General features: G+C 43.0%; 2 gene segments (V, D, J or C); both read right to left on the bottom strand.

Annotated features, from left to right (window-relative positions):
- Positions 1-551: 551 nt before the first annotated feature.
- On the bottom strand, positions 552-1,786 carry LOC130382942 (immunoglobulin kappa constant-like; the record flags this gene model as incomplete). The annotated part of the segment is given in 2 exon segments: positions 552-1,063; positions 1,756-1,786. Coding segments are annotated over 2 exon segments (357 nt in total), but the record flags the coding sequence as incomplete, so codon positions are not given.
- A 12,993-nt stretch (positions 1,787-14,779) lies between these two features.
- LOC130382948 (immunoglobulin kappa constant-like) lies at positions 14,780-15,928 on the bottom strand (the record flags this gene model as incomplete). The annotated part of the segment is given in 2 exon segments: positions 14,780-15,295; positions 15,898-15,928. Coding segments are annotated over 2 exon segments (357 nt in total), but the record flags the coding sequence as incomplete, so codon positions are not given.
- Between the last annotated feature and the right edge of the window lie 2,114 nt (positions 15,929-18,042).

Here is an 18,042-nt window from a genome sequence, read left to right as displayed (position 1 = left end):
AAATGGATATAATTTGAATAGCTACAGTTCACTGCTCACAGAATACGTTTAATGAAACACATATTTTTGACGTCGGTTTGTTCTTCGACTCATATACAGACATTATGAATATGTTCCTGTTTCCACCACTCAGCATGCTAGGGTTCTTATATCTTGGTGGGAGAAACTGAATGTCTTTTGAGACTTACTTTTACATGTTTCTAAGTTGATATCTGCAGAAACGTGGACATCTCTCCTGACTATTATTATATGAAGCGACAGAAAGTCAGTCTGACAGACATTGGGTTATTTCAGCAGCAGTGGCTCTATGACCGACACTGGTCCACTGGACACAGTGAACAAACTTTCCAACTATATACACACAACCAACACTTTGCTCATTCAGAGATACACACCATAGCCTTAACCCTTCTTTCAAAATGGTGGGTAAATTTGTTTGATGAAGATGGCAGAGGTTTTATATGCTCAATAGAAGCCACATTAATTGGAAAACACAGAAGATAAACGATAGTAAATGATGACAAGAAAGAATTTATTCTTTTCATCTTTATTAAATGTTCAACATTTGACCAACACAAGCAAGGGGTAAAAACCATAATGCATAATGTTGATGAATCAAAGACGTGTTATATTATTGTAGATCAATAAAAGCTACAGTGCCACCTGAGACAGAGAGACATAGAGCAGACGTGTCAGAGGAGATCTGTATCCTCCAGTACCTCCATGCTGGAGCCTCTCTACTCTGAACACTCTCCAGGATTCAGGGTTTGAGTGACAGGCTGCGTCTGGCCATTCTTACTGGCCTCACAGCTCACTGAGCCCGCCTTCCTCCACTGGTCTGCAGGGAGGGTCAAGGTGCTGCTCCAGCTGTAGTGGCCATCTTTCCCCAGGACCACCAGGCTATCGGACACCCCCCCAGACCTGCTGCTGCCCCCCACCTTCCAGCCAAGTTTCCAGTCTGAGGGGAAGCCCCCACTGGCCACACACACTAGTGTAGCACTGCCCTGCTCCAGCTCCACTCTGGAGGGAGGGAGGACGCTCAGCGTGGGCTGCACCACTCCCACTGGAAGAGAGAGAGAGGAGTGGACAACAGGCTCAGTTAACATCAGCCTCATAGGAGCACAGAGGGAAGGGACAGCTTCCTGTTCACCAGCAGTTGGTGACATTAAAGAGGAAGGGAACCATTTGGTTTAATGTCACTACATTAGGAATCCAGCTTACACAAAAACATATATATGTGTATTTTTGTTGGAATGAATCAATCTTAATTTCTCTTTCTTTAAATCATATCACGCGTGGCTAATTGCACATGCAAAATATGAGAGAAAAGCAGGATTAGTAACTCAATGCACATAAATACATTTTAATATGTTTCTAATATTTACTGATTTTTTAGAAGTTCCACTGAACTTCAATCAAACTACTTTGTCCATATTACAAAATACTTATTTTTTTAAGAAATAAAATATGTTGCAGCAATAGTCAAAAATAATGAAAATAATATTTTGGAAAACGCATAATGCAATCGGACATATGTATTTAACAAATTTTGTTAATTTAAGCCAAAATACGAAACTCTTTAAAAACAGTATATTCCAACTGTGTACTCAATTTATTTGTAGAAAAAATAACAATACATGAAAAGTATAAATAAATTAAAACATTTTAAAATCATCATTGCTAATTTATTCTATAACATTGCTCAATATTTCATGTAAAGTTTCAAAATGTCAAGAAAGGTCTCCTTGTACTTACAGTCAATGATGAGTTTGGTGCCTCCACCAAAAGTGTACCACAGTGATACAAACTCATTAAGAGGCTGTACAAAAACCTCCCGCACATTAAAGACTCATCTTACCGACACACAAACACTTGTTTTTCACTAAAACCCATGAATGAGTTGATAATTGATTCACTAGAAATATTATTAAAATCCATTAATTGATTTCAAGGACATTGATCTAATTAAATATGTTTATTACAACCAAGGGTAGAGACCCCTGGTTAGAGCCAGCTCTGTGCTCAGCGCTCTGTGTCAGAGTCTCTTCCCCCTCAGCAGCTGCAGCAGGTTCCTGCTGTAACAGCTCAGTGTCTACGCAGTGTGACTGAGGGAGGTTTTTGTACGGCTCTCAATCACTGTGTGAACACATTGCCATTATGGTAACCCAGACAGTGATAAACTGCTGCATCCTCCCTCTGGACACCGGAGATGGTGAGAGTGTAGCTAGTCCCATATCTACTGCCGCTGAACCGAGCTGGGGTCCCTGAATAGAGGGTGCCTGCTCTGTATATCAGCAGTTTGGGAGCTTCTCCAGGTTTCTGGATGTACCAGCTGAGGTCATCCCTAATATCTGAGCTCCCCGTGGCACTGATGGACACAGTCCCCTCCAGACTGACAGTCTTGGATTTGTCAGGTTGTGTCAGAAATTTACTGCCAGACGACTCTGAAATAAGAAGTGGAGGATGAGCCTTTTGAACCGACTTAAGACAGTGTTCAGTGTAACATTAGCCTGGAGCAACTCAGGAGCAGAGAGGGGAGGAAATACAGCAGGATCAACACATAATAGAGCCCAAACCAGGAGGGATCAGAGTGAAGTCATAAGAACATGAGCAGAGTGACGGAGCCATAAGTCTCACCATGAGTAAGGAACGCCAACACTGCTAGCAAGGCTGTGGACGACCTCATCTTGCTCTGGGTGTGTTTGTGATGGCTGGCAGCGAGCATATTTAACTCTTGGCCCTCAGAGAAACTCCAAGTCATGCAAAACAGCGAGCTTGTGGGCGGACGAGTATCTACTTTGAGAGACATGAAAGTGAGAGAGATGCGGTTGAGTGAGTTCATCACTTTTGAAAGAAAAATTAAAATCTTGCTAATGAATATATTTAGAAACGCTTCATGTTCTGCTAAATGGTGCACTCATAAGAACATATTCAAATGTGAAATTAATAAATGTATATGCAAAAAGAAAATCCTGCGGTTCTCCCCGTATTCATTGAGTAGCAATGAGTTTGAAACAGAGATCGTTCATGAAAAGATTATAAACATTTCTTTCAACTGTTTAACATTAATATTCATGTCAAGCCACTCATCTCAAGGGATGAGTGGTATGTTACTAAAATCCTTGTATTTGATGAGTAGTCATTGTAACAAGAATTCAGTCTGATGAGTCACAAGATTGTATAAAAGGTGAGGTTCTATAAGGTGTATTTCTAGTGTCTGCACAAGGGACAAACTAACCTACCACTCTATAGGTCTATAAAGCAGTGATAACCCAGAATGATACGAAACCACACGTCTTAAGTCTTGAGTAATTGGATGCAAGCAATGTGAATTTGAGGCATTAGTTATGTAAGCTAGGTAGTTGAAGTAGTAGATGTGTGTAACATGTTGTATATTAGCTGATAGTTGTATGCATTGTGGTAGCTAAAGCAATGTAGTTGTTGAGGTAGTATTTTTATGTTGTAGTCGAGGTAGTGTACGTAATACATGGTAGTTGAGGTAGTAATTGTATGTAATATGTGGTAGTAAGGGTTAGTGTTAGGGTTAGGCTAGGCTGCTTCACTAAGACCACAACCAACCACAAGGCCTTCATAACTGTGATATTAATGTGCATCGTTTTATAAAGGATCAAGTGGAGCTTCGCACTATGTTGCTTTATTGCTGGGGATTAGAAAAAAATTGAAAGTTATAGGATTTTATACAAACCAAGATTGAATAAAAAATTGTATGTATCATACATTATAAATTCCAATAGTTTCCAGTAAATCTAAATTTGTATTCCAAAAGTGTGAATGTAGAAGAGATACAGCGGTCCTCCCAGAATGTCTGCAGTCACTCTCACCCCCAGTCTGATGAGTGGAAACAGGTCATTTCCATATAGAGGAAGCTTTGCATGCTCAGCTGAAACTGGGGTTCTGAGAGGGTTTAAAGTCCTCTGAGTTCAACACTGCTGGACTCTGAGCTGTCACTCAACACCCCAGAAACCGTGGCAACCATGAATCACCTCACCCTCCTTTTCTGGACAGTGGTCTGTGGATCCTTAACAGGTTGGTTCATTCCACTCAGTCTAAATGTGGACCACCCTTCTCTGTTTGCTTGTGTTTTCTATTGGATAACTCAATGTTTGGTTTGTTTGTTTTCTACAGGAACCAGCAGTCAGATGACTGTGACTCAGACACCAGTAGTGTCCTTTACTCCAGGAACCACGGTCACTCTGACCTGTAAAACCAGCACAGCGGTTCACAATAATGATTTTCTTTACTGGTATCAACAGAAGCCTGGAGAAGAACCCAAGCTCCTTATAACACGTGTCAGTACACTTGTATCACCAACACCAGCTCGGTTTAGTGGCAGTGGAAGCAGCACTGACTTCTCTCTGACCATCAACGGCGCCCAGCGTGAAGATGCAGCAGTTTATCACTGTCAGAGTTACATTAATTCCTATGTGTTCACACAGTGATTGAGAGCCGTACAAAAACCTCCCTCAGATACACTGCGTAGACACTGAGCTGTTACAGCAGGAACCTGCTGCAGCTGCTGAGGGGGAAGAGACTCTGACACAGAGCGCTGAGCACAGAGCTGGCTCTAACCAGGGGCCTCAACCAAGAGCCAGCATTAGATTCCTCAGCAATATTAAACATACAAGTACTACCTCAACTACAATATATTACAAACAACTACTCCCTCAACTACCACACGTTACATACAACTACTACCTCAACTACTGCATATAATATATAAATTCTACCTCAACAACAAGATTTTACATACAAGTACTACATGAACTACATTGTTTTGCATCCAACCAGAACTTCAACATATTGAATAGAACTACAACCTGAACTACAACCCCCCCCCCCCCCCCCCCCCGGATGGGCCCCCAAGACCCCAGAAGGTCGGGGATCTGGTCCTTCCATGGACGGCTGCTCCATCTGCCCCTTCTCTCGTTCCCAACCTGGGGGGGTCCCAGACTCATCCCTGTCACCCCCACATCGAGTCCATCAATGCTGGGGTCCCCCTCAGAAACATGTCCAGACTGGGGCCGTCCTTCACTGGGGAGTCCCCACAGAGCCCTGGATCGGCTCCAATGTACCAATCCCCCCCCCCCCCCCATCCACCTCCGCCGGCTCCCATTAAAGGTCCTGTAGCACCTCCTCCTCCTCCTCCTCCTCCTCCTCCTCCTCCTCACCCCCCAGTCCCTCTAGCCCCCGCTCCTCTCACAGCTCCTCAGACCCTACTCCCCCTCCCAGAATCTCCGTCCCTCAGACCACGGACTGCTTTACCCCCCCACCCCCCCACCCCGGGTTAGGGACTTCAGCTATGGACAGAGCCTTTAGGGTGGCTGCCCCCACTCTGTGGAACTCGCTCCCCGGGAGATCCTCAACGCTGGATCTATCTGCGTTTTCACAAGCTGCCTGAAGACCCACTTACTGGGCCTGGACTTTGGAACATGATCTTTTCTTATTTATTTGTTTATTTATTGTTTTGATTGTTTCAAAATATAATCTTTCACGTTGTTTTGTTCTTTGTCACCTACAGTTAAAGCAGCTTGCATCCTTATGAAAGGAACGACTTTCTTATTATTATTATTATTATGAATCAAGTCAAGCCAGCTATTTATTTAATAAAAGCTGAAGATAGTGGAGTTCATGGAATCAGTCTTTATTGCAATGGTGTTGGTTGGACACAAGATGACGCCATTGAGCTTTTATGGAGAAATGCACACGTACTGCTTTCACTGGAACCTCCAGAGACTCCTTTGAAAACCTCAGCCCTATATTTCCACTGACTTTCTGCCACTCAAGAGACACAGGTGCACCTCAGCTAAAAATGGACATCATTTGAGTCGCTACAGTTCACTGCTCACATACTGCGTCTTTGGTTTAGTTGCTGTGATCATGACTGGACGCCTGGCCACACCACCTGACAGCGACTAGCTCACTCACCAGCACATCAACCTCAACACCCTGGTCACTCATTTTCTATGTTCCATTTACTCAAAATCTAACAATGACTGCCCAACTAAGATATTACTACTGTTGGTTTAAGAAAAAAACATATACTCTTGTTGAGCTGGTCAAAAAAGTATTTTATTGCATCTTCTTTTGACATTTTCTCCCCATTGTAATCTCTCCTTACTTTTCCTACCTACCTATCATTGCATTTAAGTTGATCAACAAAGTGTGGGTTCCCATTTTATCACAGTTATGTACTGCTGTTCTTTAATAACGAGGCATATATCGTAAAAGCACATATTTTTTACATGGCAACCGTTATCATGTAACCATTTGTCATTCTTTTAGTGACTTGAGTGAAGCAGTGTAATCGTGACTGTGCCTGCCTTAGGTTGTCCCAATGTTTAAGGTGGGATCTTACCCGTCATTGACTAACCAGCCTTCCATACTCGCCTATTACAGGTTGCCGAATAGATGCAAAGGCTGCCATGTGCATTGAGGAAATAGAACAATTGTTATTTTCCTAGATTTTTCTACATTTGTACCAATGAGTGGAGTCTTCTGCTTAACCAAGCAACTGTCCTCACAGTATACAGCATCTGCCTTTATCCCTCCAGTAGGATTTAGTGATATGAGAGCCAAGTGTTCTTGATGAAGCCACCTCAGCATACACCTTTAGAAGATCAGTGCATGTGTCCATACAGCTGGTGAAGCAGCTGCAGAAGTGGCTCATGAGTTAGGCCTAAGAGGGAACATGTTGCCTGCTTTTCCGTAGACACTGTAATGCTAAATTAAATATGTTCCCCTCAACTGGCAAATGAGAAACACAAAACAAGGCTACTTACTGGTAGCTGGTGGTGGTGGTGGTGGTGAGGTTCACCGGAGTCAGGAGAGACCATGGCAGCAGTGTAGCTTGATGCCCGTCGTCCTGCAGTCAGACGTAGGCTTGGTTTGCGGCCTTGGGCGGCTGTCATACCAAGAGGTGTGGGGGGACCCTCTGTCCGTTCCTCCCTCCCTCCTGACCAGGTGGTACGGCCAGGATGGACAGAGGCTCCCCGACACTGCTTTGCATTAAGATGTTGTAGTATAAGTTTATGTGAATATGAATACAGATGAATACAGAAGAAATTAAAATATATGTCCTTTCCTTGTAAATCATGCTTGGTACACAAATATATATGAAATAAACAAATGACACTACATTGTCAAATGCTCAGAATCCAATATGAACTGTATCTTGTATTGCGTGGCATGGAGGTGCAAAGCGGGAATGAATGACTATATGTGCATGTGTGCAGGTGTGTGTGTGTGTGTGTGTGTGTGTCTTCTCATGTCATAAGAAGTAGGTGTATCAGAATGGGAAGACATCGTCAATAAAAACAGCTGAAAACGAAGCGGTATGAAACTAAAACTGTGACTCTGAAGAAAGTTTAAATGATATCGAAATTCCGTTTAGATATTATGGAAGATTCAAGTGTGTAGATTTGTTAAATGGTTTGAACGAAGATAAACGGTTGAAAATTGATTTAGTTACCACTGTGGTGTGCCTGTGTGTGTGGGCGTGCGTGTGTGTGTGTGGGATGGCTGGTTTACCCTGTGTGCTTTGATTACTGATTCTCCACAGGTGTGAGCCTGTCTCAGCCCCAGAGTCCAATCAGCCTGACTCAGGCCAGGTGAGGCTGCTTCAACCAACCATCGACCACACACACTCCACCCCCCCAACACCAGAGAGGGAGGGGGGGGGGGGGGGGGGATGGATACCCAGCCGAAGCCAACTCCCCCCCCCGCAAGACACGAACAAATATATAAATAATAAACCGGGTTAGCATACCCAACAGTTCACCAGACTCTGACCGAGGTTACCAAACCGTACGTAGAACAATAATAAATGCTGTCCAGTCAGAGAGCCCACATTCAATAAGGAGATTTAAAAGTGGGTTTACGTGATTTATCTATGAACTAAGGGTCATAAGGTCAAGGGAATATTTTAACGATTGTTAAAGAGGTGAACAGAGTGGAGTTCATGGAATCAGCGTTTCCATGAACTACTCTAGCACTGCGCCAGTAGTCGGTGACGACCCTAAGCTGCCTGACAGTCTCAATGAATTTTATTGCCGCTTTGATAAAGATCAGGATGATGCCCTTATACAACCAACGGGCATCAAAACCCGAGCAGTGCCTTTTGTCCTACAGGAGGATGGCGACTACTAAAAAAGTTGAATTGCAGGAAAGCTGAAGGCCATGACCTCGTATCCTCCACTATCATCAAACGTTGTGCTGTTGAACTGACCCCAGTACTCACAGACATTTTTAACTGGTCTCTGAGGGAATGCAGAGTCCCCACATTTTTTAGGACAGCTGTTATTATTCCTGTGCCCAAGAAGCCCAACATCACTGGTTTAAATGATTATTGACCGGTAGCTCTTACATCTGTCATAATGAAAATCTTTGAAAAAATCATATGTGATCATCTGTCCAAAGCTGTCTGTCTAGACCCCTTTCAGTTTGCATATCGGACAAATAGGTCTGTTGAGGAATGCCGTGTCACTTGGTATCCACTCTATTCTACAACCTCTTGAGTCCCCAGGCAACCACGCAACGGTACTTTTTTTATAGACTACAGCTCTGCTTTTAACACGATTTTACCCATCAAACTTTTCTATAAACTCCAAAACATGGGTGTCCAGAACTCCTTATGTCACTGGATTTTAGAGTTCCTGTACAGCAAATAACATAAGTTGTCAAAATCAATAACAAGTTGTCACAGGCCAAACACACTAGCACTGGTGCCCCCCAGGAGTGTGTATTACCACCTCTGTTATATTCTCTGTGCTCTAATGAGTGCACATCACACAGTGACTCAGTGAAAATGCTTACATCTGCTGATGATACAACATTGATAGGGCTGATGTCAGGGGATGAGGACAGTGCCCACAGAAATGAGGTCCTTTCCCTGACTGAATGCTGTTCCCACCACAACCTAGAGCGAAATACTGCAAAAACGAAGGAGCTGGTGGTGGACTTCCGAAGGAAGAGGAAGTAGACCCCGCCTCTGTCCATCAATGCGGCGGTGGTGGAACGGGTAGATAGCTTCAAATTTCTGGGCACAATAATCTCCTCCTCTCTGAAATGGTAAGATAACATCACTGCTATTATTTAAAAAGCCCACCAGAGGCTCTTTTTCCTTTAAACAAGTTTGGGGTGGCCTGTAAGGGGATGCAGCAGTTCTACCGAGCCACCTTTGAGAGCGTCCTTACGTTCTCAATCACAGTCTGGTATGACAACTCTACTGTCCAGCAGAGGTACTGTCCAACCTGCTAACTCCCTCTTCAATCCCCTCCCATCAGGTAGAAGGTTGAGGGCCATCCACACTGAAACCTCCCGCTTCCTCAACAGCACATACTGCAGAACCATTACACCTCTTAACAACTCTACATCCCTACTAGCCTGGTTCTACCAGACTCTCGTACTTCACTTCATTTCATTTCATTTGTACAGAGAGTCTGGACCTAATCAATTGACAAACGTTAACTCACTTGAAGGCGGAAGCCAGGCTACATCCCTACACCAGTATATCAGGAATGCAGACTCACCCAGTGGCCCTGTATAGTATAATACGCGCAGATTTCTACTCTGTTTTTATATACTGGGAGTTTTCTTAACTATGTACTTATTTATTGGACCTTATGCAGTTTTGCACATCACTTGCACCTATAAGCCCCTGCCACTTTAACCCAACATGCAGCACTTACCCTGACCTGTCAGCCAGGTGTAAGAGAGCTATATGTCTTATGTGAGGGGATGTCCCATTTTCTTTAATCTGCCTATGTGTTGTATCTAAGGGTATTTTGTGTGGGTCTTTGTTATGTACTGTCATGATCTCACTAAAAGAAATCCCTAGCAACTTGTACAGAGTTGTAGGGCAATTAAGCATTGAATCTGAATCTGAATCAGTCTTTATTGCAATGGCGTTGGTTGGACACTAGATGGCGCCATTGGGCAGGTATGGAGACATGCACACACACTGCTTTCAGTGGAATCTCCAGAGACTCTTCTGAAAGTCTCAGCACTGCATTTCCTCTGACTTTCTGTCTCTAAAGAGACACAGGTGCACATCTGCTGAACTAAACTGGAAATCATTTGAATAGCCACAGCTCACTGATCACAGAATACGTTTAAAGAAACACATATTTTAGCTTTTGTCGGTTTGGTCATTGACTCAAAGACAGACATTATGAATATGTTACTGTTTTCCCCACTCAGCCTGCTAGGGTTCCTATGTCTTGGTGAGGGATACTGAATTTGTTTTGAGGTTTAATTTTCTATCTTTCTGAGATTGTATCTGCAGAAACCTAGACATCTCTCTGAACTACTATTATATGAAGTGACAGAAAGATAGTCTGACACGTGGGTCATTTCAGCAGCAGTGGCTCTATGACTGACACTGCTCCACTGAATACAGTGAACACACTTTACAAGGAAAGGCACACAACCAACACTTTGCTCATTCAGAGATATACATCATAGCCTCCCCCCGTGGGGAAATTTGTTTGATGAAGATGGCAGAGGTTTTATATGTTCATTGGAATCCACATTAATTTGGAAATACGAAAGATTAATGATAGCAAATGATGACAAGAAAGGATTTATTCTTTACATCTTTATTAAATGGTCAACATGTGACCAACACAAGCAAGGGGTAAAATCCAGAGAGCATCATGTTATTGATTAGAAGACATGTTATATTAATGTCAATTATCAAAAGCTGCAGTGCCACCTGAGACTGAGGGTCATTGAGCAGACGTGTCAGAAGAGATCTGTGTCCTCCAGTTCTTCCATGCAGGAGCCTCTCTACTCTGAACACTGGTCAGGATTCAGGGTTTGAGTGACAGGCTGCGTCTGGCCATTCTTACTGGCCTCACAGCTCACTGAGCCCGCCTTCCTCCACTGGTCTGCAGGGAGGGTCAAGGTGCTGCTCCAGCTGTAGTGGCCATCTTTCCCCTGGACAACCAGGCTATCGGACACCCCCACAGACCTGCTGCTGCACCCCACCTTCCAGCCAAGCTTCCAGTCTGAGGGGAAGCCCCCACTGGCCACACACAGCAGTGTAGCACTGCCCTGCTCCAGCTCCACTCTGGAGGGAGGGAGGACGCTCAGCATGGGCTGCACCACTCCCACTGGAAGAGAGAGAGAGGAGTGGACAACAGGCTCAGTTAACATCAGCCTCATAGGAGCACAGAGGGAAGGGACAGCTTCCTGTTCACCAGCAGTTGGTGACATTAAAGAGGAAGGAAACCATTGTGTTTAAAATCTCTTCATTAAAACGGTAACATGTTTTTATTTAAAATGATTGAACTTCAAAATTTAGCATTTTATTGGGTTAACATTAATCGGCAAGTGTGAATTTCTTCAAACTTAAATATGACTGATTTGCCAATTCAATAAATGAATAATGCCACAGCAATAATGAGGTCTTTCATGAAATACATTATATTGTAGAACATATGTAACATATGCAGTGTATTTTAAAAGTCAGAACTCTGTACCACAATATATTTACACTTTGTCCTCAGCTTATCTTTAAAAAAACGACAAGAAATTAAAAATATAGAAAATTCCAAAACTTAAGATTATCATCCTTAATTATATTTAGAGAAAGTTAAATATGCCAGGCAAAGAAAAGTGTCCTTGTACTTACAGTCAACGATGAGTTTGGTGCCTCCACCAAAAGTGACCCACAGTGATACAAACTCATTAAGAGGCTGTACAAAAACCTCCCGCACACTAAAGACTCATCTCACTGACACACTAACACTGGCTTTTCACTCAAATGGATGAATTAGTCAATATTTGATTCATTGGAAATATTATAATTAATGTACATTAATTGTATGAATGTATATTAATTTAATGAAATATATTTATCATTCATTTATTTTCATAACATTTTTAAATGCTCACTTACAAACGGTTTATTGTTTTAAAACAAGTCTATTCATTTGACTTCATAAAAAACCTTCAAGCCAATGTTATATCCATGCATTTAATATACACAGAACAAAATGTTTTTATCTATTATTCTGGGTTCAAGTAATAATGTAACGACAACTTCTTTCAAACAAATGGAAAGTTAAAGGATTTTATACAAACCAAGATCGGCTTCAACCAGATAAAATGTTATGCATTTTAAATTCCAATAGTTTCCATTAAATCTGAATTTGTATTCCAATGGTGTGAATGTAGAAGAGATACAGCGGTCCTCCCAGAACGTCTGCAGTCACTCTCACCCCCCGTCTGATGAGTGGAAACAGGTCATTTCCATATAGAGGAAGCTTTGCATGCTCAGCTGAAACTGGGGTTCTGAGAGGGTTTAAAGTCCTCTGAGTTCAACACTGCAGGACTCTGAGCTGTCACTCAACACCCCAGAAACCGTGGCAACCATGAATCACCTCACCCTCCTTTTCTGGACAGTGGTCTGTGGATCCTTAACAGGTTGGTTCATTCCACTCAGTCTAAATGTGGACCACCCTTCTCTGTTGGCTTGTGTTTTCTATTGGATAACTCAATGTTTGGTTTGTTTGTTTCCTACAGGAACCAGCAGTCAGGTGACTGTGACTCAGACACCAGTAGTGTCCTTTACTCCAGGATCCACAGTCACTCTGACCTGTAAAACCAACACAGCCGTTGCTGGCAATACCTATTTATTCTGGTACCAACAGAAACCTGGAGAAGAACCCAAGCTCATCATGAAATTTGTAAACCAACTTGTATCACCAACACCAGCTCGGTTTAGTGGCAGTGGAAGCAGCACTGACTTCTCTCTGACCATCAACGGCGCCCAGCGTGAAGATGCAGCAGTTTATCACTGTCAGAGTTACCATAATGGCCCTGTGTTCACACAGTGATTGAGAGCCGTACAAAAACCTCCCTCAGTCACACTGCGTAGACACTGAGCTGTTACAGCAGGAACCTGCTGCAGCTGCTGAGGGGGAAGAGACTCTGACACAGAGCGCTGAGCACAGAGCTGGCTCTAACCAGGGGCCTCAACCAAGAGCCAGCATTAGATTCCTCAGCATTATTAAACATACAAGTACTACCTCAACTACCACGTATCACACACAAATACTACCTCAACTACAAGATATTACATACAACTACTTCTTAAACTACAATACTTTGCATACAACTCAAACATCAACATATTGAATACAACTACAACCTGAACTTCCACACATTACATCCCCCCCCCCTGTCACTCTTCATGTCTACCAACCTCCTCCACCTCAGCAGTAAGAAGACAGAGTCCTAGTTGGGGCCCCCCAGGCCCCAGAAGGTCGGGGATCTGGTCCTTCCATGGACGGCTGCTCCATCTGGCCCTTCTCTCCAGCCCCCAACCAGGGGGGGGCCCAGACTCATCCCTATCACTGGTTCCCCACATGGAGTCCATCAACAGATAGGCATTGGACCCCCTCAGAAACATGTCCAGACTGGGGCCGTCCCTCACTGCCCCCGTGGTAGAGACCCTCATCCACGCCTTCATCACCTCCCCTCTGGACGGAGCTCATGGAGTCCCACTGGGGGGTCCCCACAGTGCCCCCCCATCCACCTCCACCGGCTCCCATTAAGGTCCTGTAGCACCTCCTCCTCCTCCTCCTCCTCCTCCTCCCCCCCCCCCAGTCCCTCTAGCCCCCGCTCCTCTCACAGCTCCTCAGACCCTACTCCCCCTCCCAGAATCTCCGTTCCTCAGACCACGGACTGCTTTACCCCCCCACCCCCCCACCCCGGGTTAGGGACTTCAGCTAAGGACAGAGCCTTTAGGGTGGCTGCCCCCACTCTGTGGAACTCGCTCCCCGGGAGATCCTCAACGCTGGATCCAGCTGCGTTTTCACAAGCTGCCTGAAGACCCACTTACTGGGCCTGGACTTTGGAACATGAACTTTTCTTATTTATTTGTTTATTTATTGTTTTGATTGTTTTAAAATATAATACTTCATACTTTTTTGTTCTGTGTCCCCAAAATTTAAAGCAGCTTGGAACTTGATGAAAGGAACGACTTTATTTCTATTATTATGAACAGAATAAAGCCTGCTATTTATTTCATAAAACTTGAAGATAATTTACTTCATGTGTAATCAGTCTTTATTCTATAGCATTGGTTTGACACTAGAGGGCGCCATTGAGCTGGTATGGAGACATGCACACTTGCTGCTTTCCCTGGAGTCTCCAGAGACTCTTCAGAAAACCTCAGCCCTACATTTCCACTGACTTTTTGTCACTCGAGAGACACAGGTGCACATCTGCTAAAACTGGACATCATTTGAATAGCTACGGTTCATTGCTTACAGAATACGTTTAAAGAAACACATATTTTAGCCATGTCGGTTTGGTCTTTGACGCATAGACAGACATTATGAATATGATACTGTTTCCCCCACTCAGCATGCTAGGGTTCCTATGTCTTGGTGAGAGATACGGAATGTCTTTTGAGACATGTTTCTCTGCAGAAACCTGGACATCTCTCTGAACTACTATTATATGAAGTGACAGAAAGTCAGTCTGACACACATGCGTCATTTCAGCAGCAGTGGCTCTATGACTGACACTGGTCCACTGAAAACAGTGAACACCCTCTACAACAGCATCTCCACAGCCAACACTTTGCTCATTCAGAGATACACACCATAGCTTTAACCCTTCTATCATAATGGTGGTGAAGTTTGTTTAATAAAGATTACATATGTCTGATATGCACATTGGTAGAAAGAGAAAGAAACAAGTTACACGATTGAAAAATATGACAATTTGTTTTATATTTTTTGCGTTTTTATTAAATGCTCAACATGTGACAAATCCAAGCAAGGGGTAAAAACCAGAGAGAATAATGTTAATGAATCAAACACGTGTTATTTTAATGTAATTCAACAAAAGCTACAGTGCCAGCTTGGACAGAGAGAGATAAAGCAGACGTGTCAGAGGAGATCTGTATCCTCCAGTACTTCCATGCTGGAGCCTCTCTACTCTGAACACTCTCCAGGATTCAGGGTTTGAGTGACAGGCTGCGTCTGGCCATTCTTACTGGCCTCACAGCTCACTGAGCCCGCCTTCCTCCACTGGTCTGCAGGGAGGGTCAAGGTGCTGCTCCAGCTGTAGTGGCCATCTTTCCCCAGGACCCCCAGGCTATCGGACACCCCCCCAGACCTGCTGCTGCCCCCCACCTTCCAGCCAAGCTTCCAGTCTGAGGGGAAGCCCCCACTGGCCACACACACTAGTGTAGCACTGCCCTGCTCCAGCTCCACTCTGGAGGGAGGGAGGACGCTCAGCGTGGGCTGCACCACTCCCACTGGAAGAGAGAGAGAGGAGTGGACAACAGGCTCAGTTAACATCAGCCCCCATAGGAGCACAGAGGGAAGGGAACATTAGCAATCATCAAGAAATATTGTTTCTTGTAACATGGAAATGTATACAACCTTATTCATGACACATTTCAACTGTCAGGTTGCTTTTCTTAATAAGTCTTTCTTTCACTTCCTTTTTATTATATTTCAATTCGGATTTAGCAAGAAAATTCTATTAACTGGATATTTTAAGCACATCAATACAATACAGATTACATATATTAAATAAATGATGACTGCATTTTTAGATTTCGAAACAGAAACTGAACGAAACTGTTTAGTCAAATTAATGAAGTTCAAAGTAACTCAATTATATTCTTAATGAATTATGAATTCTCACAATAAAGAAAGCATTTGAAAAACACTATCAACAATAACATTTAATGACTGAACTCCAGAGAAAATGTTTACACTGTCATTAACCTTTCTTAAGAAAAAAGTTAAAATTAAAGTTAAAGTTAAAAATTAAATCTATATATATCTTTACAGGAAAGATAGACAATAGTTAGTACAATGCCAGATACACAAAAAGTGTCCTTGTACTTACAGTCAACGATGAGTTTGGTGCCTCCGCCAAAAGTGTACCACAGTGATACAAACGCATTAAGAGGCTGTACAAAAACCTCCCGCACATTAAAGACTCATCTCACCGACACAAACACTTGCTTTTCACAGAAATATTTTAATTATTCAATGTTTTACTCTCTACAGCTATTGATTTTTCTACTTTAGATCGAATTAGTAGAATTAAAAAAATATATAACATTTTAAAACAATCTTTTGTGTCTCACAATCAAACTGAACAAATAAACAAGCCAAACCAGTCCACAAATTGAACTTGTGAGAGCTTTCAAAATGAAAGAATGATGTAATAAACATGCATTTGATTCCAAAGAATAATGTTTTTATTTATTCTAACATTTTAGGTTCCGCTGAGTAACTTTTTTATACACAATTTTGAAAATTAATGAATTTCATACAAACCAAGATCGAATTAACAAGAAAAAATGTTTTAGATTCCAATTCCAATTGTTTACACCAAATCAAATTTTATTCCAATGGTGTGAATGTAGAAGAGATACAGCGGTCCTCCCAGAACGTCTGCAGTCACTCTCACCCCCAGTCTGATGAGTGGAAACAGGTCATTTCCATATAGAGGAAGCTTTGCATGCTCAGCTGAAACTGGGGTTCTGAGAGGGTTTAAAGTCCTCTGAGTTCAACACTGCAGGACTCTGAGCTGTCACTCAACACCCCAGAAACCGTGGCAACCATGAATCACCTCACCCTCCTTTTCTGGACAGTGGTCTGTGGATCCTTAACAGGTTGGTTCATTCCACTCAGTCTAAATGTGGACCACCCTTCTCTGTTTGATGTGTTTTCTATTGGATAACTCAATGTTTGCTTTGTTTGTTTCCTACAGGAACCAGCAGTCAGGTGACTGTGACTCAGACACCAGTAGTGTCCTTTAATCCAGGAACCACAGTCACTCTGACCTGCAAAACAAACCCTGCGGTGTACAGCAATTGGCTACACTGGTACCAACAGAAACCTGGAGAAGCCCCCAAGCTCATCATAAGCGATATAAGTACCCTTGTATCACCAACACCAGCTCGGTTTAGTGGCAGTGGAAGCAGCACTGACTTCTCTCTGACCATCAACGGCGCCCAGCGTGAAGATGCAGCAGTTTATCACTGTCAGAGTACCCACTATCCTAACAGCGTCTATGTGTTCACACAGTGATTGAGAGCCGTACAAAAACCTCCCTCAGTCACACTGCGTAGACACTGAGCTGTTACAGCAGGAACCTGCTGCAGCTGCTGAGGGGGAAGAGACTCTGACACAGAGCGCTGAGCACAGAGCTGGCTCTAACCAGGGGCCTCAACCAAGAGCCAGCATTAGATCCCTGAGCATTATTAAACATACAAGTACTACCTCAACTACCACGTATCACATACAACTACCTCAACTACCACGTATTACATACAAGTACCACATCAACTACAATATATTACACACAACTACTACCTCAACTACCACACGTTACATACAACTACTACCTCAACTACAATATATAATATATATCTACTACCTCAACAACAAGATTTTACATACAAGTACTACATGAACTACATTGCTTTGCATCCAACCAGAACTTCAACATATTGAATAGAACTACAACCTCAACTACAAACCCCCCCTGTGTTTTCACAAGCTTCCTGAAGACCCACTTACTGGGCCTGGAATTTGGAACATGATCTTTTCTTAGTTATTCGTTTATTTATTGTTTTGATTGTTTCAAAATATAATCTTTCACATTGTTTTGTTCTTTGTCACCTACAGTTAAAGCAGCTTGCGTCATAATGAAAGGAACGACTTTCTTCTTCTTCTTCTTATTATTATTATGAATCGAGTCATGCCAGCTATTTATTTAATAAAAGCTGAAGATAGTGAAGTTCTTGGAATCAGTCTTTATTGCAATGGCGTTGGTTGGACACAAGATGACGCCATTGAGCTATTATGGAGACATGCACACATACTGCTTTCACTGGAACCTCCAGAGACTCCTTTGAAAACCTCAGCCCTATATTTCCACTGACTTTCTGCCACTCAAGAGACACAGGTGCACCTCAGCTAAAAATTGACATAATTTGAGTAGCTACAGTTCACTGCTCACATACTGCGTCTTTGGTTT

The sequence above is a fragment of the Gadus chalcogrammus genome, chromosome 5 (assembly GCF_026213295.1).
Source record: "Gadus chalcogrammus isolate NIFS_2021 chromosome 5, NIFS_Gcha_1.0, whole genome shotgun sequence".
Taxonomy (NCBI): domain Eukaryota; kingdom Metazoa; phylum Chordata; class Actinopteri; order Gadiformes; family Gadidae; genus Gadus; species Gadus chalcogrammus.
Note: the sequence above shows the minus strand (reverse complement) of the source record. Positions and strands in the feature narration are given on the sequence as shown.